Source organism: Staurois parvus, unplaced genomic scaffold, assembly GCF_062004578.1.
Source record: "Staurois parvus isolate SC_StPar_1 unplaced genomic scaffold, SC_StPar_1.0 ptg002140l, whole genome shotgun sequence".
NCBI lineage: Eukaryota > Metazoa > Chordata > Amphibia > Anura > Ranidae > Staurois > Staurois parvus.
Window position 1 is genome coordinate 1,093,142 of NW_028319936.1, and position 26,560 is coordinate 1,119,701.

The 26,560-nt window shown below is 42.9% G+C and overlaps 1 protein-coding gene across 1 annotated transcript in view; it reads right to left on the bottom strand.

The window, feature by feature from the left end:
- Nucleotides 1–18,194: 18,194 nt before the first annotated feature.
- MACO1 (macoilin 1) overlaps nucleotides 18,195–26,560 on the bottom strand; it is an 82,802-nt gene continuing 74,436 nt past the window's right edge. The window contains exon 11 of the mRNA XM_089665168.1: nucleotides 18,195–25,111. Within this exon, the coding sequence (XP_089521294.1) occupies nucleotides 24,909–25,111 (203 nt within the window). The 3' untranslated portion in view covers nucleotides 18,195–24,908. The remainder of the gene's footprint in view (nucleotides 25,112–26,560) is intronic.

A 26,560-nucleotide genomic window follows, 5' to 3' on the forward strand; every position in this document is an offset into this window, starting at 1 on the left:
CCTGTGGTCACGCACAAACTGCGATCTGGGAAGGACGCCATATGGCGTCCTCCCAGAGGGACGAAATGTTCGCCCGGCTGCCATTTGACCATAGGCCAGGTGGCAAATGGTTAACCAGTGAATTGAATGAAAGAAAAAAAAAACCTCACAGATCCTCACATTCACACAACAATGTGGATGCAGGGATTTCTCCCCAACCCCATCAGAATACACAGATCAGCACTACAGCCATTGGCTGCAGCAACTGATCAAATTCTGATTTTCTAGCAGGATTGTTTGACAGAAGCCTGTCTAACGACTGGCTTCTGTTGAATAGACACAGATACACACGAACTGAAATTCAGCCAGTTCCTGCTGAACCAGCCACATTTCAATACATATATACTCGGCTTTAACTATGGCAGAGAAAAAAAGTCAGATCTTTTGCCTTCCAGACAGTGTAAATCTCAGAAATGGTTGCAAAATCCTTTGCAAGGTAGAACATCTCCCTTACGTGTATTGAAGTTGTGTGTTTAGCTGTTTGCCTTAAAGCTCAGCTCTAACTCATATAGAAAGTGATGCCAATCCTGACATAATGGAAGACAGGTGTGTAAGTCACAAAGATGACTTAACAGAATAACAACTTTTTTTTCCATATGAACATTATAAATGCTATATAAGGCAGTCATTGTATACAATATTTTTTGTAATTGGAAAATGATCCAATGTACCGAATTGTGAATGCATTTACCATAAAAAGCCTTCTGTTCTATTGCCAGGAATGTTCTACCATGAATGCAGCTATGGATAAAAGTCGGTGATCGTGTTACTTTTGTAGAATAAATATTTTTTATTATTTAAATAGTTCATTTATATAACATTATGCATACGCACTCAGTGTTATGTACTTGATCTTTTTAGAGATGGTACTCCTAGTCATTAAATTTACCCATGAAGATTATAAAATGTCAAGGGCCTCATATATTATTTGAGCTGAACCTGTTTTTTCATTAAAGAATGTTACTCCAACAATTCATATTCCTGATATGTGCCTGCTTTACCATGTACTTGTGTTAAAAAGTATCCTGCTCTATTAGTATTGATTCCTTTGTGTGAAATCCCTGATGTACCTGCCACTTCCCCCTGCTTTCTTATTTCAAACTGACCACTCCAGGGCATGAGAGCACATCCATCCCAGAGTGGTCAGAGAGAGGTTCTGGTATGGCCTGGTATTATTACTGTAATAATACCAGCCCATACCAGAACCCCACGTCTACCTTGCTGGCTTCTGTGACGAAGTGAAACTCTGTGCCCATTGCTGATCCAGCCACAGGCCCATCCATCTGGTCTGTCAAGAGTCATTCTCATCTCATCAGTCCATAAAACCTTTGAGAAACCTGTCTTCATATATTTCTTGGCCCAGTCTTGAAGATCCAACCTGTGTGTCTTGTTCAATGGTGGTCAGGTTTCAGCCTTCCGTACCTTGGCCATGTCTCTGAGCACTGAACTCATTGTACTTCTGGGCACTCCAGGTAGGTTGCAGTTCTTGAATATGACAGCACTGGAGGATAATCTGTTCCTGATAGCTTTAGGTTTGATTCCTCTCAAATCTTTGGCAGTTTGCGTCTTTTTTTTTTTTTTCCTCGACATGTTTTTTGTGACCCTGTTGACTATTTGCAACAAAACGTTGCAAATGTGGCACCAGCATTTTGGTAGAAAAAAAACCTGACGCTTGTCAAAGTGTCTAATGCTTTTACAAGCGTTTAGGTGTGTTTACAGGTGTGAAGCACTTGGGTGTTAATTCATTTTATTGGCCAAAATAATATTTTATTATAATGTTATATTATAATTTTATTTTAATATTTTAACACTTAAGCACTAAATGCGCCTAGCATTAACACACATCAAGTGTTTTTTTCTGCCAAAACACTGCTTTTCCTGGACTCGTTCGCCCTGGGATTTCTTCATGCTGGTAAATGCTACTGCTACTAAAAGCTTCTAAATGTCTATGTGTGCATGGGCACATTGCATAACTTGGAGGGTCGTTTGGAAGCAGTAAAAAAAAACCCCACCTGACTCCCATAAAAGTGGCTACAAAAACGCCCTGTGTGCATGAGGCCTCAGAATAAATTAATTTTTATTTGTTTTCAATCTGAATTTGTTAAACATTTTCATATAAACAAAATAAAACATGGAAATGAAATACTGAGGAAATTGATAACAAATCCAACTTTTAACAATTTTTAACTTTTAACAACTATTATAGCAAGTAAAGGAAAATCACATCACTTACTCTGTAGACAAAGATCACTGCATGTAAAAGTGAGAGAACAGAGTTGACCCCACATAGGAGCACAGACAGAAAAATTGCAAAGCCAATTAGTGTGAGACAGTTAAAAAAAAAGGAAAGAAAAAAAATCAGAAGGAGAAGATGGGGGGGGGAATGACAAAAATAGATAAAAGACAATAAACAACAACAAAAAACAAAACAATAACAACAAAAAAACAGAACACTGCGCCAAGATGAAAATATGATACTAAGGAAGGCGATTGATTCCACTTTATCTTGATATGAGGAGATCTTTCAGTTCTTGAGAAAGTCTAAAGACCTTCCAGGAGAGCCAAGTTTGGTGGTGACAATAATAATAATAATAGGTGCCAGTTCATGTGCATTAAGATCATCCATATGCTCTATATGGTCCATCTCAAAAGCACATTCCAAAAGAGTTGGAGCCTGTGTCGATTTCCAAAGGTGCAGGATAACTGCCTGGGCTGCTGTTAAAAATGCCATAATATGTCTTTCTTAATATGTTTGAGAGTACCAGGAATAACAGAGAGCAGTGCTATCTGGGGAGAGTTTTGTATAGTCACATCAGTACATGTACACATCCAAGATCGAGGTCCAGAACCTATGAACAGGAGGGCAGGCCCACCAAATGTGTGTCAGGGTACCCTGACTCTGCTGACAATGCCAGCAGAGATCAGTCACAGATGGATAGAGATGATTAAGAAAGGTTGGGCTCCTGTTTCACCTAGATAGTAATTTGATGCTAGTCTCATGGGCCCTACTGGCTAAGGATAAATGGTGAGTAAGTATAAAGGATTTAATCCAGTCTTCCGATGAGAATAAAACATCAAGTTTTGATTCCCAGCAGTCTGTGGAATCAGGAAGATCAAGATGTTTGCAACACACAAGCATGTTATATATCACTGGGAGAGTACGATCAAGCATGGAGTCTCGAAGAAGCAGATCCTCTAAGGGGGTTGGGTCCTTAACCAATAGATCTCTATTAGGTAAGAAAAAGAGAAGTAACTGACTATATTCCAACCAATGAAAAATGGACATAGATCCAATAGGGATGATTGAAGTAAGAGGGAGTACCATTCATTCCCATCACATAAAATATGAACCAGCCAGTGGGACTCAGACTTATGCCAAGTCAGAAGTGTTGTCCGGGACAAACTGATTAGAAACTTTAGGGTCCCAAAAAGGGGGGGTCATAGGTCCCACAGGATATGATAGGGAGAACCTATCCATGTATCTATCCCAAAGGTGCCAAACTTGAAATGAAAGAAGGGGAAGCAAGGGAGAACCCCCTCTTAAGGCAGGTTCAATCCAGAGAAGTGCTTGTAGGTATCATTGGGAGATAGCCTGCTCTACAGAGACCCACTGCTTAACAGAGCCACTGTGAAACCAGTTGACCACTCTGGTCAAAACTGCTGCACCATGATACAAAGAAAGGTCTGGGACTCCAGCTCCAATGTTATATTTTAGAAGGGATAACATTGTTTTGTGCAGTCGTGGTTTTCCGATTCCCTCTGATAAAATTAGTAAATGCCCTCTGCAGAGATTTGGAGAATAAACATGACACTACAATAGGGATTGTCTGGAAAACATATAAGAAACGTGGATCGATATCCATTTTTAAAATGTTAATTCTTCCAAACCAAGAATAAATACGATCTAAGATAAGTACGATCATGTGACCTAAAGTCAGTTAGGATCTGCTGTAAAAGGGGAGTGAAATTTAATGCATACAGTTGAGTAAGATCAGTGGGGATATACAACAGTCAGAATAAATTAATATCCTGGCCAATGAAATGAATGTACGCCCAAACACTTGTTGCACCTAAACGAGTTTGAAAAACACTGCTTTAATCACGTATTTAATACTGATTTTCTTCTGTCAGGAGAAAGGAATTTAGCAGTGCCTAATGTGCATGAGCCTTTATTGAAACACACATTTATTGGGGAACGCAGGAGAAGAAGCCTCCAGGACGCTGCTCCCGGCCCACCTCCGCTTCACAGACCCTCCGGTCCCTCCAGTGACATCACCAGCACCGACAGCAATGGTCCAGGAAGCCGCCAAACACCAGCCCCAGGCGAAGGCGATCAAAGAGGCTTCATCCAAGGTGGCCACCGGCACTAATATACAGCCTCAGCCACAGTCACATTCCTATGCAGCACTGCAGGCAGCACATTCCCGCTGTACATCAGATGGTGAGTCAGATTCTGATATGGGGACACCTCTCTTTGCTCCAATCTCCGTCCCTAGACATCCTGACCTTCTCAAACAATTTGAGACAATGTTGCACAAAGACCTGAAACAGACCATATTACGGGAAAATTGTCTAAAGAAAGCCATGACCTGGAAAATAGGGTTGACAACTTAGACACTGCTATTCACACTCACTCTGATGAACTTGATGTCTTACGGGATGAAAACTTGACGTTACAGTCCGGACTAGAAGGCTTTGAAAACAGAGCCCGCCGCTCAAATATCCGTATTCGTGGCCTTCCGGAGACCATAACGGATGTCCTCTCCATGGTCATGGCCCTTTTCCAAGAACTGGCCCTTGCTATACTGATCGAATACCTCAAACTGGACAGAGTGCATCGGGCTTTGGCACCCCGCCGTCCGGACGGCGATATTGTCGCCAAGCTCCATTATTTCAGGACTAAAGAGTAACTACTGCAGGCGGTTCACAAAACAGGGACCCTAACCTTCCAAGGTAACAACTACCAGCTATTTCAAGACCTGTGCCCTAAGTAGATCCATAAAACCACATCTACAGGTCCTCCAACAACAGAGTATAGCCTATCGATGGAACTTCCCTTTTTTTTGTTCGCTTTTCCTACCAGTCTCGCGACTACACTTGCAGGTCTCCAGAGGAGCTGCTCGGTACGTTGTACCACCTTCAGCTCCAGCCCTCTACAGCCTCCCCAGATGGATCGTGCAGACGTCGCTCCTCAATTTCTGCTCCAGGTCAGCTCAGCGCCCACAAACGTGGATGATACTCATCTCCAGCTCCAGTCCCCCAGGACTCTATTGACTGAAGCTCTCATGTGCAAGCTGCACCACCTCACAGCCCTATACCGGGCCATGCCTGCTACTGGGACCATACCTTCTGGCCTCCTCACCATAACACAACACCGCTGATCTACCCCCTTTGATGATACACACTGAGAACATCTCCATTAGCCTCAGCACCCCAGCCGGCCACCAACCAGAAGCTACTTCTTAAAGTTTGGCCCTGGCAGAGGTCCACCTGGGATCCCCGGCTCTTCCCCATCTTCACATGAAGCCGCATTCCCTTATCCTCAAGCGGTTATCCTGCCGGGTGTTGGGCCCTGGACTCCCCTGATATCCCGGGAGCTCCAGGCACTGGTTTAAACTGGCGTTTGTTCACTTGTGTTTACATTCGGACAGTCTTCTCCCCTATGTCCACCACTGCACACCCACCACTAGTCCATGCTGTACAGGCCTCTTGTGCCGCCCGGGCTACCTCTGACCCCCTGGACTGTTTGTGAAACTTTTGTCCAGAGGGCCAGACTACTGACCTCTGTTGCTCTCCTCCTTCCTTATCTGCCTCTGTCTTCATCGTTTCCCATCATCCTCTCACTCCCATGTGACTCCCCTTCTGTTCTCACCTTTCCCTCTCCCTCCCACCCCTCTCGGGACCGTTCCACGCATGCCCAATCGTGGACTCACCACCTATTTGCTGATCACATGATTCCACCATGGGACCCCTGAATGTCCTCACCCTGAACATGCAGGGCCTCAACGTCCCCCAAAAGTGCAACAAGGCCTTCCGCTCTTTTGCATCCCAAAAGGCACACGTTGTCTGCCTACAAGAAACACACTTTACCCCCACCTCTACACCTACATTTTTTGACCCTCACTACCCCCAAGTCTTTACTGCTTCTGCTAAATCCACACATAGAGGCGTCCTTATCGCCTTCCATCGCACAGTCTCTTTTACGCTACATACAGAGATTGGAGACCCAGAGGGCTGTTACCTCATCCTGTCGGGACTTCTCCTTGATTCTGAAATCACCATAGCCTCTTACTATGCTCCCAACCTGGGTCTTCTTCCTTTCCTCTTCCACCTACTGACTCTCGTCGACCACCATAAACGTGGCGCACTGATTTTATGCGGGGACTCTAACTGCACCCTATACCCCTTCCTTGATAAGTCCCCCCTGTAGTAATCGTACCCACAGAGATGGACGCGGTTCAACCATTTTGCTTCAACCTCCATCTTGGCAAAGGATCGTCCATCTTGTACAAATATATCTTTCCTCATCCCCCTCCTTCTCTGCTCATCCACAGTGACATGTGGCCTGAGTGATGAAAAGTGTCACAGGCGAGCTATAAAACCTCACGAGCTGGGTGCCGCTCTGTCTAAGAAACTGTGCAATCTGGCACATCAAAACTGAGGGAGAGACCAGAAATCCTTTTTGGCTCATGAGATTTGAAGCTGCTTAACCCAAGGCTTTTTGGCAAGTACTTATCTACCTAAACTTCTTTCTGTTACCTTCTTGCTGTGTTATTGCTCTCTGAATATTTATATATATATATTGGTTACATCTTTTTTCTGTAAATATTTTTATTGCACCCTTTTGACCTTTTAGTAATAAATCTTTTCTTTCTGGAAGTGTTGAACTGTTTCTATAGCTCTTTAATGCAACTTACAAATTCCTGCCACAGGTTTTAGATTGGCTAGTCCTTCGGTCACGAGTTTGGTGAGGTCTGGGGTCTGACGTCGCGATCGTCACATATTGGTGGCAGCAGTGGGATAGTTGCATTAGAGCTTCAGTACATTGTTAGGAATTAGCTCTGCACTGAAGGATTGTAACCTTTGTGGAAACAGTCCTTAGAAACAAGCGGTGCATATTTTCTTTTTTTTATATATAGAGAGAGAGAAAGCAGAGTCTCCCTGTAACATCGAAACTGAGGGAGAGACCAGAAATCCTTTTTGAGCTCATAAGACTTGAAACTGCTTAACCCAAGGCTTTTTGGCAAGTACTTTTCTACCTAAACTTCTTTCTGTTATCTTTTTGCTGTGCTAGTGTTCTCTGTATATTTATATATATATTGGCTACATCTTTTTTTCTGTAAATATTTTTATTGCACCCTTTTGACCTTTTAGTAATAAATCTTACTTTCTGAAAGTGTTAAAGTGTTTCTAAAGCTTTTTAATGCAACTTACGAATTCCTGCCGCTGAAGAGTGCTACTATGTGTGTTTAACCCTCTGTATAACCTGTCTGTGACAGTGGTATACAGATGATTATTTCAACCATCCTAGTGTTATTGCTGATATTGCCGAGTTTCCTCTTTCTCTACAAAAAGGAGGTGGTGGCAGTGTGAAGGGTTAATTGCGTAATTAACCTGACCCAGTAACAATCACGCTCAGGCTGCCGGTACATCGATTTGTGGTCCAGTGAGCTGGAAAATCGTTGTGCAGGGTGCAGCTGGGCGTGGCATTGTTACGCACATGACATCGAGGTTTTAGATTGGCTAGTCCTTCAGTCACGAGTTTGGTGAGAAAGTCTGGGGTCTGACGTCACGATCGTCACACCCCCAACCACCCCTCCCTTCTGCCTCTAAAATCTGTTTTCACCAACTCCTGAGTGCCACTTCTTAGTTGACCTCTTTTTAACGGACCAAGCAGAACTAGCTCTCCGCAGGTTCCGACACAAATATTACACCAAAGTGAACAAACCCGACACATTCCTGGCCCTTTCACTTCACAGACTAGACCGAGTCGCTAAACCAATTCGCCTGAAACTATCTCAAGGCAGTTATACCAGCAACCCTACACGAATATTGCAAATTTTTTGTAAGCACTTAGCTTCGTTATATTCTCAGATGGAGCCCTTCAATCAGTCTCATGCAGAAAATCTCCTTGCTCACCTTTCTTTCTTGACTTTGTCCGCTCATCAACTGGAAGTCCTCGAGAAACAGATCACATCGATTGAAACCCTGCACGCAATTAAAGACCTTAAGCTATGCAAGCGCCCTGGCCCGGACGGTTTCTCTGCCTCCTATTACAAGAAATTTACCCACCTTATTTCTCCTGTGCTAGCCAATGCCTTTAACGTCATCCTAGCTGGCCAGTCTTTAACCCTGGAACTGTAACAGCTACTATAACCATGCTCCTGAAACCCAACTCTGACGACTCTGCCTGGTCCAATTACAGGCCTATCTCTTTTCTTAATATCGATATTAAGCTTGCAAAAATCCTCTCTACTCGCTTGAACCCAATAATAGGCTCTCTAATCCATAACAATCAAGTGGGCTTTTTCTCCACATGGAAAGCCAGCTACAATGTGCAACGCACGGTCCTCCTTTCGCACATAGCTCGTGCCCGCAATATCCCCACTTGCTACCTGTCCTTAAACATTAAGAAAGCCTTTGACACGGTCTCATGGTCCTATCTCAATTTCATTCTGCATTGCTGGGGTTTTGGAATCCACTTCCTATCCTGGATCTCAGCTCTATACTGCAACCCCTCAGCTAATATTCGATATCTGGGTCACAACTCGGCCTCTTTCCCAATATCACGAGGTACCCGCCAGGGATGTCCATATTCGCCATTGCTTTTCGCCCTAGCTATTGAACCCTTAGCCCTTTTGATCAGACCTGATTCTGATATACGTGGACTCGAGATAGGTAGATCCTACCACAAACTTTGTCTTTTTGCGGACAACGTACTTCTCTTCTTAACCTCTCCGCTGACTTCTGCCCCTACCTTACTATGGCTTCTACAGGATTTTGGTCGCATCTCCGGTCTCCATGTTAACCCTCAAAAGTTGACAGTACTGAATATCTCCCTTACCTATCAGGAGATATCACATTTGCAACAGGTCCTCCCATTTTCTTGGTCTCACCAGTCTATTCCCTATCTAGGCGTCAAACTGACGACTGACCTATCTGATTTATATCCCGCCAACTGCTTGCCAATGCTAACCCACCTAACTAGCCTTATGCACAACTGGTCTTCACTGCCGCTGGCATGGATGGGGAGAATCACAGTGGTTAAAATGTCCACCTTGCCTAAGATACTATACTTGTTTAGAGTCCTCCCCATCTCTGTTCCGGCACATTTTCTTCACATCCTACAATGGCGAACCTACACATACATTTGGGGCTCTATTCGCCCTCATGTACCTTGTTTCACCATCCACAAGACTAAACTGAAGGGTGGTCTAGGCCTCCCAGGCTTTGCTAAATACTACCAAGCTGCACATCTTGCGCAACTCCTGAAATACCATGTGATGCACAGATCCCTCAATGGGTCGTTCTTGAATCAGTTGACTTTCAGTGGCCAATCTTCTATGGCTCCAGCCCTCTGACCGTTGGACTCTCCAGAATCCAGTCACATCCCATTATATATCCCTATGGGACAGAATCAAATTCCGCTAGCCCCTCCAATGACCGCACAATTCTCTTCTCTCACACCTTTGCAACCCGGCCTTCCCTCCATCCTGGTCCTCTCCACGTTCTTTCGCACATTGGTCCTCAGAAAACCTAATCTGAGCCCACCACTTTTTGACTATCACTGGGTTCAAGTCTTTCCCCTCCTTTCATGAATCGCATTCTTTACCTGCGTCGGAAATCTTCAGATACCTCCAACTGAAGCACTTCTATGCTCCTTTATCCTCTAAGTCACACTCCATCTGCTCCATGACCTTTTTTGAACGCTCCTGCAACAAGGACTCGCATAGGCAGGGCCTTTTCTCCACTCTCTACGCTCTCTTGATGACTCCCGAGTCTTCCCCCATCCCTACCTATGTCGCTAAGTGGAAGAAGGATCTTGGATCCCAGCTGAGCCCTAATGATTGGGACCGCATCTGGTCAGCAACCAAATCCTCTTGACAGAACGTGGTGGCAGTTGAGATTAACTACAAGGTCTTGGCTCGATGGTACCTAGTCCTGACCAGGATTGCAAAATATAACCCGGGTTACTTTCCAGACTGTTTTTGGGGCTGTGCGATGGCGGGAACATATTTCCATATTTGGTGGTCTTGCCCAACTGCTCAAGTTTTCTGGCATGAAATCTTTTACATGCTGTCCACTCTCCTTGAGCAACCGATATTGCCTACCCGGCCATCCCCCTGCTTAATCTTCAACCCCCCTCATTATCCAAATCCCAATTTAAACTTCTTTTTCAAGTCACTACAGCAGCAAAGCAAATTTTGGCCAAATCCTGGAAGTCCCCATCCCTGTGCGTTCTGGCAGTCCGGAAGAAGGTAACGCAGACAATGATACACGACAAAGTGGACCATACTGGACACTGTTCCTAAATTTTTGTCAGTTTGGACCCCTTGGTTGGAACACTTCCTTCCTCCGAACTTTGATGAATCATTGCTCCTTCCCTAATACTCCCCTACCTCACCTATTGGTAGTCCTGAGCCTTAGTCCAGTCTCGAGCCCCACTCTTTATTCTGGAAGTCACACGTCCTTTCTGCCCCCCTTCTATTCCCTTTTCTTGCTCTCCTTCCTTTATTCTTACCGTTAACACTGTTCCACTTCTTTTCTTTTGCCTTTAAGGAATCCGCACATTAGTTCTAGGAGCTACACTCCCTTGTTTACATATAATATTGCCTCACTCCCTTTTACATCACATGCGCCGCTCCCGTTCATTTCGGTTCCATACTGTTCGTATAAGTTTGTCACTTTTTATTGGCCATCTGGCCTATTACTTTTTTTTCTGTGAATGTAATTTGATTGTCTCACATATGTCACAGCACTTGAAAAACCAATAAAATGAACATTTGAACAAGAGATACACATTTATCACCAGTCACGCCATTTAGGAGCCCCTTCTTCCCCCCTCCCCTTGTCCTCCGCCGCTGTTATAACAGCAGAGTGGACAGCAGGAGACAGAACATTTCTGGAGCGAGTGTGGGATAACAGCATAGTACTGAACAGAGCACGGGAGCAGGAGCTGTCATAAAATTTCTGGTCAGATGCGGGAAGGACAGCACAGCATTGAATAGAGCGCTGGAGCTGCCTGGGTTAACTTTTTAAGTTAACCAGCAGCTGATTGGAAGCAGGGCAGTCCTAGCAGCCAATCACCTGCTGGTTAATACAAAAAGTTAACCCCCCCCCCGCAGCTCCCATGCTTTATTCAATGCTGTGCTGTGTTTTCTGCATCCAATCCAGAAATGTTATGACCTGCTCCCGTGCTCTGTTCAGTACTGTGCTGTTATTCCACACTCGCTCCAGACATGTTCCATCTCCTGCTGTCCGCTCTACTGTTATAACAGCGGCAGAGGATGGGAGGAAAGAAGGGGTTCTGATCAATGATGTACTGTGCTTCCCACACCCGATCCAGAAATGCTCTGCCTCTCGCTCTACGCTCTAAGGTAGGAGAGTGAAGAGGGGGCCGGGGACACTACTCTGGCTGTGTGTGATGTAAAGGGGGGGGGGAACGTGAAAAGGATCAGTGCTGTGTGCATGTGGTGGTGGGGGGGTGATGTAAAGGGGGCAGTGCTGTAAAGGGGTGATGTAAAGGGGGCAGTGCGGTGGGGGGGGGGTTAATGTGAGGAGGGCAGAGAAAACTACATTTGGGGGAGGGAGTTATGATGCGGGGGGGCAATATTGTGGAAGGGGAGATGTAAAGGGGGGCAGTGTTGTAGTGGGGGTGATGTGTGAAGTGGGGGGTGGGGTTGATGTGAGGAAGGCAGAGAAGACTACTGTTGGGGGGGGTATTTGTGAGCTGAGGGGGTGGGGCAGTGCTGCTGGGAAAGATGTAGAGGGGCAATGCTGTGGGGAGGGAGATGTAAAGGGGGGGCAGTGTTGTGGGGAGATGTGAAGGGGGCACAGTTCTGCTGGGGTTATGTGAAGGGGCAGAGGACAGCACTGTGGGAGAGAGATGTAAAGGGGACAGAGGACAGTAGTGTGGGGCTGGGGGTGATGATTTGAAGGGGGGTTGAGGACTGCTGAAAATAATGGGGGTGTACTGTAAAGGGGTGGGTGGGGGTGATGTGCAGGGGGCCTGAGAACACTACTGTAAAGGTGAAACTGATGTGAAGTTGGGGACTGTGACATGTAGGCGGGGGGACTGAGGACATTGAAGTATAGGGATTATGATATAGAGTAGGAGAGCGCTGGGAAAAAAAAATGTGGTTCGGACTGCTGTTGGAAGAAAATTTTAATGTTTGGACCTCCATGAAGTTTAACCACTTGCCCTCCTGAGGATTTACCCACCTTCCTGACCAGGCCATTTTTTGCATTACAGTGCTGCATTACTTTAACATACAATTGCACGATCATGCAACGCTGCACCCAAATGAAATTTACATCCTTTTTTCCCATGAATTGAGCTTTTTTTCTTTGGTACTTGTTCACCTGTGTGTTTTTTTATTTTTTGCAACCGACAATTTTGAGGAAAAAAAACAATATTTTTGACTGTTTGCTATTAAACATATCCAGTAAAAAATTTTTTAAAAATCTAATTTGTCATAAATTTAGGCCAAAATGTGTTCTTCTGCATGTCTTTGCTAAAAAAAAAAATGCTTATACGTGTAAATTAATTGGTTTCCGTGAAAGTTGTAGTGTTTACAACTGGTGGTATAGATACTGGAATTTTTTTTTCATTTTTACTAGTAATGGCGGTGATCAGCGACCTATAGCGGGACTGTGGAGGGCATTCTGACACTGGGGGGAACTGACTTGGTGTCACTGACATCCCCAGTAACACCAATTCAGTGATCAGTGCTAAAAAAGAAAAAAAAGCACTGACACTGTACTAATGGCACTGGGCAGGAAGGGGTTAACATGAGGGGCGATCAAAGGGTTAACTGTGTGCTGGGAGCAGGGGCGGACTGACGATTTGGAAACTCTGGCTCTGCCCGAGGGCCTGGGGTCAGTAGGGGGCCCCATGAGATGCCCCTGGTACCTTTTTCATAGGCTTTTTTGAGTTTGGGCAAGGACACAGGGGCCCCATGATCCCCTATTGCCCGGGGGCCCCATGAATTGTCAGTCCGCCCCTGGCTGGGAGTGTTATACATAGGGAGCTGTGTCAGTGTGCTTCACTGTTTGCACAGTACAGCCATCCACCCACAGCAGTGTGCCCGAGCTGTCAGGGAAAACTGTTAGTAAACAAAACAGTTCTCCTCATCGGAGATCGTTGGAAATCACCAGGCGCCGGAGAGTAATCACTGGCTGGGACCTGGCGATTGACAGCTGCAGCTGCGAATGGCAGCTTGGGTAGGGCGCGTGCGCCCCATATCTGGGAATGAAAAATCACGAGTATATATTTGTGATTTTGCGCACCTGTGCAACCCTGTACCAGTGTTTCTACTATAGGGTGGACGGGAAGCGGTTAATTCAGTACCCCTGCTCTAAATCCTTTGTAGCTAAGGAATTAGTTTAGATTAGTTTTTGAACCTGGAGATCAGCTTTAGGCCTAGTTCACACTGGCATTGAAAGCATGTGTTTAAGGGGTGTTTTAACGCTGCCCAAATAATACTATGGACAGCACACAGTGCTGTTCATATGATCAAAATATGAAGCATAAAAATATGTCGTGTCGCTTCAAAATGGAAGCCTTATGTCAAGTCTGGAGGAGTTTGAAATTTTTCAATGCCTCCCATTCAAGTCTCTGGAGACACTCTGCAAACGCACTGGCAGGCATTGGCGGGGGGTTCATAGCGTGCTGCAAGCACGTTAATAATATTATATAGTTTATTATAGGCATTTGTGGTGCAGTTTTAACGCTTGTAAAATGCATCAAAAGCACGCATAGGGTGTTTGGGGAGCGTTTTAACGCTTGGAAACACAAGTCTAACACCCATACTAACGCTATAGGAGATGCACAGGATGCTTATGCACAGGAATTGACAAAAGAATTGCCATGCAGCATTTTTTTCTGAAGCAACACACCACAACATATGGGAGTGCGTTACTGCGTGTTGTGGTGTGCTACAATTGATGTGCATTGGAGCTGCATTACCCTAGTGTGCTATGTGCCATTCAAAATGAACAGCAACATGCAGACTCATGTAACATGTTGCTAGCGTGTGTTTTGGTCATAAAAGAAAAAAATGGCTGGAGTTAGGAAGTATGGAGGCTGTCATTGCTGTCCTTCTCTTCAGGAAACCTAGCTCCCTGGCTAACAAGATGATCCAATGACTTCAATGCTTTCTCAGAAGTCACTTTTATTTCATCTTATTTGAAATCAGATTTAGCTATGCGGATGAATGACACCAAAAGCTGCCACATTTCTTGGTTTGGTTTAACCTTCATTCTCTGTATTCCCCTGCAACAGAAATCTAGCGTGCATCCCACATGGTCACTGAGAGTGTACTTCCTTACGTCTGCGCTGTGTAACCTCCTTACTGCCTCCCGCATCACTAGGCAGATTTTAACTTTCAAAAGCCAATTTTGAATCTGATTGGTGGCTGTAAGAGACATTTCATTGTTTTTTTTTTTTGTTTTTTTACATTGGGCTTTCTGTAAGTAAAATTAACCATGAAGCCTGCAGGTTTTTTGAATTCCTCTCCTTCTAAATGAGTTCTGCCACCCTGCGATATTACAGTGAGATATAATTTATACAAATTGTTTGCCTAGTTGGTCAACACTGTGTATTGTTGGTTAGGTCAATTTCAGGTGTGGTGAGCATGAGGGTTTTCTTGTTAAAGCAGAACTTCATTCTCTCAATCAACACTATTTTAATCATTATGCTGCTAGCACTAGTAAATAGGTAGGAAAATACACTATAGTGCCAAAAGTATTGGACCACCTGCCTTTACACGAACATGATCTTTAATGGCATCCCAGTCTTAGTCCGTAGGGTTCAATATTGAGTTGGCCCACCCTTTGCAGTCATAACAGCTTCAACTCTTCAGGGAAGGCTGTCCACAAGGTTTAGGAGTCTGTCTATGGGAATATTTGACCATTCTTCCAGAAGCACATTTGTGAGGTCAGGCACAGATGTTGGATGAGATGGCCTGGCTCGCATTCTACGCTCTAATTCATCCCAAAGGTGTTCTATCAGGTTGAGGTCAGGACTCTGTGTAGGCCAGTCAAGTTCCTCCACCCCAAACTCGCTCATTCATGTCTTTATGGAGCTTGCTTTGTGCATTGGTGCACAGTCATGATGGAACAAGAAAGGGCCATCCCCAAACTGTTCCCACAAAGTTGGGAACATGAAATTGTCCAAAATGTCTTGGCATGCTGACGCCTTAAGAGTTCCCTTGACTGGAACTAAGGGGCCAAGCCCAACCCCTGAAAAACAACCCCACACCATAATCCCCCCTCCACCAAACTTTACACTTGGCAGAATGCAGACAGACAAGTACCATTCTCCTGGCAACCGCCAAACCCAGACACATCCATCGTATTGCCAGAGAAGAGTGATTCATCACTCGAGAACACGTCTCCACTGCTCTAGAGTCCAGTGGCGGTGTGCTTTACACCATTGCATCCGACACTTTGCATTGCACTTGGTGATGTAAGGCTTGGATGCAGCTGCTTGGCCATGAAAACCCATTCCATGAAGCTCTCTATGTACTGTTGTTGTGCTAATCTGAAAGTCACATGAAGTTTGGAGGTTTTTTAGCTATTGACTCTGCAGACAGTTGGCGACTTCTATGCACTGTGCACTTCAGCATGCACTGACCCCGCTCTGTCATTTTACCTGGTCTACCACTTCATGGCTGAGTTGCTGTTGTTCCCAGTTGCTTCCACTTTGTTATAATTATTATACAGGATTTATATAGCGCCAACAGTTTGCGCAGCGCTTTACAATATAAGGGAGACAGTACAATAACAATACATTTCAGTACAGAAGGAATATGAGGGCCCTGCTCGTGGAGCTTACAATCTAAAGGAAGGGGGAGGTGATACAAAAGGTGATAGCTGCGGGGGATGATCTGGTGGAGGTGATTCAAGTACAGTTCTTAGGTGGGGTAGGCTTCCCTGAAGAAGTGAGTTTTCAAAGATTGCCTAAAGGCAGACAGGGTGGGGGCTGCCCAGAAATACTGTGGTAGGGAGTTCCAGAGGATGGGAGGCTCTAGAGAAGTCCTGGAGGCGAGCGGGGAGGAGGTGATGAGGGAGCTAGAGAGGAAAATATCTTGGGAGGAGTGGAATGGGCGATTTTGGGTGGTATCTGCGGATGAGGTTGGCGATGTAGCTAGGGGCAGTGTTGTGGATGGCTTTGTAAGCTGTGGTTAGTATTTTGAATTTTATACATTGGGTTAGTGGAAGCCAGGGAAGGGATTGGCAGAGAGGGGCAGCAGTCGCTGATCAGTTGGTAAGGTGTATGAGTCTAGCAGCAGCATTCATAACAGACTGAAGGGGGAATAGCCTGTCTAACGGTAGACCAGTGAGGAGGATACCACTAACAGTTGACTGTGGAATATTTAGTAACAAGGAAATGTCATGGATGGACTTAATGCACAGGTGTCAACCTATCATGGTACCACGCTTGAATTCACTGAGCTCCTGAGAGTGTCCCATTCTTTCACAAATGTTTGTAGAAGCAGTCTGCATTCCTAGGTGCTTGATTTTATACACCTGAATCCAATGATCTGGAGGGGTGTCCCAATACTTTTGGCAATATAATGTATATCATAGTTACTTGTTTTAAACTTTTTTTTCCCATTTCTTCAGTTACGTCCTGGTTTCCAGACCTAGGCAAATAATGTCATACATCCCAAGAGACTTCATAATGGGAGGAAGGGTTTTCTCAGCAAAGCACACACTCTTGTCTGCATGTCTGATCTAAGGGTAGATGGATTCCAGGAAGTAAATCCTACAAAAATCATATGCTCTTACTTAAATAGCATTTTTGGTTTGTGGTGCTCAGATGCAGTGTAGTTACACTTTAAAGGTTTAGTTCACCTTTTACAAAAAAAAAGGTAATAAATGCACATCTTTTTGCAGGCAAAAAAGTGTATTTATTATTTTCTTGCATTGCAGATCCCATACAAGTAGGCCGTTACGGAATGGCAGGAAAAAAAAAATCAATGAACTACTAGATCGCTCACCAGTGTCCTCACAGTTCATTAAGAATTCCAAGCTGTTGGTTGTGGAGGCCAATGGTACTTGTAGTTCATTCATTCACAGAACTCTGTGAATGAATGATGTAGCTGTGGGAGCAGAGCCACACACACCTGCACTGTATTTAAATTGTGACCACGGGTCTGGGAAGAAGAGCCCCTACTCTTTGTCACAAGGACTTGTAGTTCATTCATTCACAGAACTCTGGATGAATGATGTAGCTGTTGGGTCAGAGCCCCACACAGCTGCACTGTATTTGAATTGTGACCACGGGTCTGGGAAGAAGAGCCCCCGCCCTTTGACACAAGGACTGGCCGATGGTACTTGTAGTTCATTTATTCACAGAACTCTGGATGAATGATGTAGCTGTTGGGTCAGAGCGCCACACAGCTGCACTGTATTTGAATTGTGACCACGGATCTGGGAAGAGCCCCTGCCATTTGACACAAGGACTGGCCGATGGTACTTGTAGTTCATTCATTCACAGAACTCTGGATGAATGATGTAGCTGTTGGGTCAGAGCGCCACACAGCTGCACTGTATTTGAATTGTGACCACGGTTCTGGGAAGAAGAACCCCCGCCCTTTGCACAAGGACAGAGAAGGATAAAGGGGAGAGACGGCAGGAGCTGGAACATGTTACAAGTCAACCCTAAATATGGGTGGAACATGGTACAAAGGTGAACTTATCCTTTAAGTTCTGAGGTTATGGACAAAAAGGTACTGGGGTGAATTAGTGCAGTACAGCAATACGTGACTGAAAAACAAAGTGTTGATTACGTAGAATAAGAAGCTTGTATGCATCTCAATGTTTAATTCTGAGTTTTGACTGGTGTGTACCTTTAAAATGTATTGTAAAAATGTGAAGGCAACAGAGTAGATACATGCATATATAACAAAACAACAAAAAGCATCATATCTGCAAGAAAATGTTTATTAATTGTAAACCCCACAGAAAAAAAAATGAATTGCAGCCAAGACTGGGTGATTAACAAAATTTGCCTCTCAGGCAGCAAGAGAAAAAAAATGTTGGGGAACTTTTAAACACAAAAGTCAATGATTTTCCATGTTTTTTTTACAAAGCTGGGAAAAACTATGAGACATCTGTGTAACACTTTAATGGTGACAGCAATACAAGATGGTATAAAATGCAAAAATGATGGCAAATACACATCTTGCTAAAAACTAGAGGTTTAATCCAAACAGAAAGAAAATAATAATACTTCTATTGCACGGATTTGCTTTTTCTACTTTATGTTTTATTGAGGACCCCCATGACAGTACAGAAGTCTTTGCTTCATTTCAAAACACTGATCCTAAAAAAATGTAATTTGTATATTAGATTTTGAGACCATTATTGTACTTTTTCTAGGATTAGAGTAAGAGTGAGAAATAATGTAATGTGTTCCAGTGAAGTTTCTTCTTTCAAGTCCGATAAATCCTTGGCACAACTGTTGGTCTAAAATCTTTAAACTCTGGATCTTTTCTATATATTTGGTAACTGAGCCTGTTGTAGTGATATTTAGCCAAACCAAATAATTATTTCCAAAAAATAAAAGACATAACGATGATTCATTGTAAGAAACCAACTTTCATGACCAGGTTTGGAGACCAACAGAAACGAAAAATACTACGTAGAGCTAAATTTACATTTTCCACAATTCAATATAATTGCTTCAAAAGGAGACCAGCTGTAAAATCTGTCTGTGGTGGTGAAAGGGTGAAGTCAGACAAGCACTTTTTTTTGCATAGTGCTTTAGGTCCCTCTTGAGTTAAAAAAAAAAAAAAAAAAAGTCAAAATGATAAAACATTATTTCGCCTAAAACTAGGGCAAACACCACTAGATCTTGCATGTGCAAGAAGCAATTGCTCCAACCTTGAAAAGGTGGAAGTGAAATAGGAGCATGCCTCATGATCATGAAGCCAGCTACATGTTAGGTGGTGGTTGAACATTCTGACTACAGTTACTGCTGCTACACTTTGAAGATTAACATGCAAGTTTTGATAACACTGGCATGTATGTTAAAGAGTAACTCCACTTTTGAGGGGAAAAGAAAAAAGAAGCACATTCCCCTTTGAGTGATCCATGTACACTGACTGCAAGAATTTTAACAAATTTGTTGCAGAATCCTACCTTTTGTTATTCTGAAGAAATAGATGTTTGTCTGTGTCCACGTGCAGAGTGAACCTGTATGGAAGTGATTTAATAATCAACAATCAATCAGCTACCGCACCTACAGGGCTGTAATGAGACAATTGACAAGGTCTGCATCCCTTTACGCCTGTGTTTGCACAAGCATGGCAGCTCATTCATTTGAAAAAGCTGCTGTGCCCGCATTTATCACACCTTTCTAAATAAGCAGCCACAAGGAAACCGCATGGTCTTTTTCACCATGCAATTTCCCTTTGGTTCCCACACCCACAGGCTGAGATCCATGGGGTTCCATTCAGAATGAATGGCAACCCTGTGCATCTCTAGAGCAGCACAATGTGGTTACGGGTGTAGGAACAGAAGAGATTTCAGCACCCACCACCAGCCCACATCGTGTGAACCAAGCCTTAGACGTGTTTTGCCTTTGTGAGTATCTCATCAGCAAGGATATATTTCTTGCAGGGGATTCCCAAATTCTGACTTCTATCTTAGTGCAGACCTCTGGGAAAATCAGTAAGCCAATCACACAAGCAGGACATGACATTTCTGGGCAGTGTTCTGTACATCTTCTGTGTACAAAATGCCTCCAGACTGCCATATTGTATTACATTTTATAGAATATTACAGCTCTGCATTGAAAGGGAATGGTCATTTATTTTTAACCACATTCAATTACAATTTGATCTGTGTTGCAATTGTATACACTATTCTTTTTTTATTTGCTTTTTTTTCTTCCCATGAAAGTGGAGTGACCCTCTAAAAAGAAAAAAAAGATAAGGGGACCAATAGGTGACACTCCAAGCACTAAAACTAATGCCTTGGAAAGATGTCACAATTTCAAGTCTTACCCAAAACCAGCAGCAAAAATTATTATTGGCAGAGGAAAAAAAAAATTAGCCAAAATCTACTGGATTGGGCAATCATTGTACTAGGTTTATTGGCACTGCATCACAAATCTGAAAAGGTATAAATGTAAGAAAGGGAATATTTTTTCAGCCTAGTTTTACTGCTAGCACAATTCCAAAAAGAGTTTGTCTGACATCAACTTTCCGGTAGGACCTTTTTTCACTGTAGCTTTCAGTGAGTACAAAGTAGAATATTTTTGTAAAAGGTCCTCAAAATGAAGGAAGAAAAGTAAATCCCAAGAGCTAACCATTGCACCATTAACAGTCTATTCTCAAGGCACTGAACGAGACCCATTCCACTAGAAACACCAATAGTAAGAAATACTTCACAGTTCAACTAACAATCAAAACCACCACAATCTCGTTCCTTTACACAAAGACTATACCCACAGTAATAAGAGATTTGGTCCATTGTAGGCATTCTTAGAATTCCAAAACCATTTTCTAAACTTTCATCAGTCTATTACTGTAACAAAAAAGTTTGTAATAGAGTGCTTAAAGCATAAATGAACAATTTAAACATTTAAATTCAGTACCTGATCATTCAATGGATTCTCAGGCTTATTTAAAACCCTGTTATGGAGAGGAAACAGGGCGGCAGCATGGCAAACAAATGTGACCTTTCAGCTTTATGAACCTATTCCCAACATGGTACTTTGAGTTACTGCATACTACTCATTTCTCTTCATCTTAATAAAAGGCATGTATCCAGCTGGTGTCTCTGGGGTACAACATATTCGTATGGAAAGGGACTAGAGCCAACAAAACATGTTTTTATTGAAATTTATCACAAAGAAAAAATAACTGCATTTACCAATTAGCACCCATTCTTCACCACACTTACCAGCATATTGGGGGAAAATGTCCATGCTTGCTTTTTATCAAAAAGCTGTGACAGTGTCAAAAAAAAAAAAAAAAAAAATTGGTTGTAAAATGGAGAAACTTGGCAAAGATAATTCAGACACTCAAGATATTCCAGAGACCAAAGCTCATGTAATCTTTTTAAGAATACAATACACAAATTAGGTTTTCTAATATGGTAACCTGAACCTTTGTCACGCCGTTTAAAATGACTTTTTTGGTATCTCTGTATGCTGGACTTTTCTAGACATAAAAGACCCATTCACACCAGCATTTAAAGTCCAGGTACTTTGAGCTTTGTATATCTATGGCAGGGGTAGGCAACCTTCGAGGTGGAGATCTATTTGAACAACATAGGAGTCAAAGATCACCAGACAGTGTTGCCCGTCACCTCCTCGGTGCCCGATTTAATCCGAATTGCTGTTCTCTCACACAGCGATTGTGTGTATTGCATGGCAATGACACATTTTACCACCTGTCAAACACAAATAGCTTTTCAGATAGGAGTAGCTGTGCCTGTTGCACTTGTGAATGAGTCCTTAGTTGCACTGCATGATGGCACCCTTAGGGTGCGGTGGGGGGGGTTCAAGCCATGCATTTGAATTGTGGATTTACCCAACACCCCCAATCCCTACCCCCTTTAGCTGCAGAGACAGCAGGATTTATACCCCGTTGCTTTTGAGAGGAGCTACCACTCACCAATCATGACACATTCAAGTGAATGGGGCTACTCTGCAAGCACTGAACAACCATTGTCAATGTATGCAGTTACAGCATGTTCAAGCAGGTGGTGAGGAGGCAATGCAACACCTCCTCACCACCTGCTGTAACACATTGGTTGCTGTACTGCACAGGGTTGCAGGGCATTTACAGAGTGGTCCTGTTCACTTGAATGTGTCTTGCTTGGCAAGCACTACACCCGCCAAACATCACAGGGCATACATTTCCCACTGCAGCCACGGCATGTGTACACCAATGGCCACTGCAGCTAAAGGAGGTGTGGGGGGGGGGGGGGGGGGGGACGACGACAAACACAGCTCACCTGTTGGGGGGTCTTTATTGTCCTGAGCCCCCTAAAATAGTGGCTTGCTCTGTTTGTGGGCTTCACATGGACCTGAACAAGATAATACAGGAAAGGAGTCCACTGTCCATCAGAACAAAGTCTCTTGCAGGAGTTGCTGCTGTTCTGGTCCTACTAAGCAGGGAGAGAGGCCGAGTGCAATTGATATCACTACAGAAGCGGTATCGGCTGATGTGGTCAATGGCTCTCTACATGGCCAACCTCCAAGTAAAAGAAGAGAAGGAAAGAAAAAAAAAAAAAAAAAAAGCTTCTCATAAGGGCTCCACTGTGTTTGAGGTTCTACAGAGGGCAGGTTGACAAGCCAAGGGCACAATCTACCAGTCACCAGGTCAAAATCTACTGGTAGATCACAATGAATGGGTTACTGACCCCCGATTTACGATCTATTTCGGAAACAAATATTTTTGTCCTATATCAGTTATAAGAATTGTAGTTGTCATCTAGTAAAAGCCCTCCAAACATACTGCTTACCTCCTATGATGCATTGACATGAGCAAACATTTAGAGCACTTTTGCACCACAGACTCATTTTATTTCTAATACGCCGGGCACTTCAAGCCCTGTCCAGTGAATTCGCCACAGGATTGAATGAGTATGATGCTTGACTATCAGATAAAGTCAAAAACTAAAATAGGAACAGGCAGTGCTGAAATAGCACTTGGTTGATCTCTGTGTAGAGTCCCAGGGGAAAGGAAAAAAAAAAAGTTTTTACTGAATAATGAAATGTCCACACATTGGGTGGACTTGCCCTTTAGTTTTGCATTTTCTAACATTACTTGTATGCCGTGTAATTTATTTTTTTTTCTTTTTACTCCCAGAAAAAAAAAAAAAAAAAAGGGGATGCAATGAGCTAACTGGCATAACAAATGTACTCTCCTTTAGCAAAGACTTTTTTTTTTTTTTCCCCATAACCTTACATGGAAAATCTTCCTTATTTCCTCCCCCCCCCCCCCCATATACATTGACCTGGGAATGTTACTGATCATTGCATAGTATTAACTGAGAGTGTAGTTAGTAAACAATCATTTGTTTTTGGTTGTACAGGAAGAGCTCTACAAAAAAAGGACACCAACAGAAGTCATTTTCCTCATAAGAATAAAATGATAAAAAAGGTGGGCACATTATGAGGATGATTTTAAAATTTACATTCGATGAAAGAATATTTCTAATAAACCTTTCATTGTTTGGAGAGGGGGAAAAAAAAAATGAATGAAAGGGATGATTCACTGTAGTATACATTAAATAAAAGGCAGAGATTGGAGGAGGTAAAATGAAGATGTTTCCATTGGCAACCAATAAAAGAAAGGCATGCAGTTTGCCCTCTGTTTTGATTACAGCTTTTAGGAATAAAAACCACAAAATTATGAATGTGACGAGGACATAAGAGGAAGGATTATATTTCTTAGACTGAAATCAGGCACATGCATATAGCATTCCCATCTTGTGGCAGCAGGTTTACAATTCACATACTTTCCTCTTATGTCGAGACAGCTTTTGTGCCTGATATGACAGTTCTGGAAAGGAGTGTGGTTTTGGAGGAATGAGTTGAATTAGTGATCAGCAAATTTACCAACCATTTTTAAGCTGCTTTGTTGCAGAGATATGAAGCACCAAAAGAGATTTTGTTCATATTTCTGCACTGCAGGTAAAACATGCCAGACCTTCCAAAGGGGGCTAAATGCACACAAACTACCTTTTGAAGAAGCAGTAGATCTTCAATAGTATGTTTAGCATGAACACCACTACACCAATGACATTTTTGGCAAGCTCTGGCCTATTGATTACACTGGGCCAGAAATCTGAGGCTCAGATATGACACCTTGTTTTCCTCAGTGCTTCAGCTTTGGCTACAGAAAATCAGTTTCCCATAGTGCAGCTGTACATTTTCTGAATGCACTAAACCGCAACACTAAGGGGTGTGTCCATGGTACCACAATGCATAGAATGTGTTAGATTGGATGTTCTCCCGTATGTGGAAATGCAGAAAAAAAAGAAACACTTAAATGTGATCAGGGTGGCTTTGCTGCTGTCAGCCAAAGGACCAGGAATAGAAATAGTTAAGCCATGTTTGTGCAGCAGCACCCTCTCTCTCTCTTACTCCTGGTGGAAGCAGAACTCAGATACTGATATTTTTAGAGGGTGGAGAGGGAAACAAAAAAATACCTTAAATAACAAAGGAAAAAATTAAGCATCATGTGTTTAACTAGTTTTCATTAAAGCGCTTCATATTCTCCAAAAACGAGAAAATATTCCCTCAGGTATGTTTGATGTGGTTTATCAATTCCTTAGGTAACCAAAATGACTGCAAACACAGATGTATAATAAAAATATGATAATGAATAAAACTCATGTGAATCACGTGTAGCCACTATATGATGAACTGCAAAATTCTGTGAGGTTTATTAAAAAAACAAAAATGAAAAAAAAAAAAAAAAAAGAAAAAAACACTGCTCTCATCCTATCACAACATGATGTTATCAGCTTTGTTTTTTTTTTTTTTTTTTCAGTTTAAGGTACAACAAATGCAGTTCTTGTAATACAATTCCATCTTTAATTGCAACAGATGCTTTTGCATGTTGACTCCAATCAGACAAAACTCATGGGGGATTGAGTGGATTGATGGCAGCTGGCATTCATTTCTTGAGAGGCTGGTAAACTGATGCATTAGGGTCCAGCCCAGATGAGCTAGTTTCCACAAACTTGGAAGAATAGTGTGGGGAAACGGGGCTTAGGGTACTTGTCCCTGCAGTGTAAGCAATGCTGGGCATTACAGCCATTACTTCTGCAATCTTCTGTTTGAGGTCTTTGATTTCTTGATCTTTCTGAAGTATCTGACCTGTGGAGGCAAAGAAAATAAAAAAATATTAGAAAAACGCTTTTAGAAATACTTTTTGCTTTCGTATCTTTCACATAACAGAAGTCACAGACCCGCTCAAACTGAGGATTTTCTAGGAGGTGCAACAATTTATAAAGCGGTCTTTAACCACTTCCAGACCAAGCCGGTTACATGTAACACTCAGTTTTTTGCTACAAAATTATTTCGAACGCCATACATTTTAAAGCAGAGTCCCTAGAGAATAAATTGGTGTGTTTTGCAATTTATGTCACACGATATTTGTGCAGTGTTTTTCTTAGATGCAGTATTTTTTTTTGGGGGGGGTTAATAGGGGGAGGAGAAAAAAAAAAAACACACGCGATACAGAACCCTTTTTTGTAAAATATAAATGTTATGCTGAGTAAATCGACACCCAAACATGTCCTGCTTTAAAAATTGCTCGCGCCCATGCAACGGTGACCAATGCTGTAAATTTTACTATCCATAGGTGACGCTTTAAAAGCCTTTACAAGCTACCACTTTAGATTTACAGAGGGGGTCTGCTGTTAGAATTACTGCCCATTATCTGACGTTTGCAGAGATACCTCAAGTGTATGAAGAAGCAGTTACCATGTGTGCGGGTCCAACGAGTGTCTGGGGACTAGGGCACTTTAAACTTTTTTTTGAGATTTAATTATTTTGACACATTTTTCGTTTTTTTTCTAGTTAGCCGTTCCGATTGCCATTACAAGCAAGCCAAGCATCTGCACAAATACCAGTACCAGGATGATGGGTGCGTCGCTGGAGCTGAAGTAGTTAATGTATAAAAAAATGATTCACATTATTTGGGTATAGTTATGATTTTTTTACCAGGCAATTCACAGGAGTGAGATTTAACAGGATTTACCCTGAAGCCACATTCACCATTTACAAAAGCATAAATGTGTGCCGGACCTCCAAAAACACTGATGCTTAAAAGGAGAAGTTCACTTATTGATAAAAAAATAATAAATGCACATTTTTTTGCAGGTTAAAAAAATGTGCATTTATTTTTTGCAGCAGCAGAAGCCTGGAAAGCATTGCACCAGCGATCAGCAGATCGTTGGTTTCATTCAGGTCTCCTGCAGATCTGTCCATATATCTGCTTGTCCATACAAGATGTACAGCAAGCAGATATACTGACAGGAAGATTCAATGAACTAGCATGGCACTCCACAGCTATATATCTAACACTTACCCGTCCCACCACAGCCCCCTGTACTTTTCGTCAAGGACCAACCTTCCACCATCACAGTGGGCCTTGTCCTAAATATCTTCAAGGATCAAACTGCACAGGGTTTGAAAACGCAGGGTCCAGTGCCATAAAGCTGCGTTACAGGCAAAACCCCAAGGATTCTTCTCCTTAACCAAAATGAATGGTACCCGAGCCTCATTGGACAACAGCTTTTCGAATGGATCCGATTGAGGCCC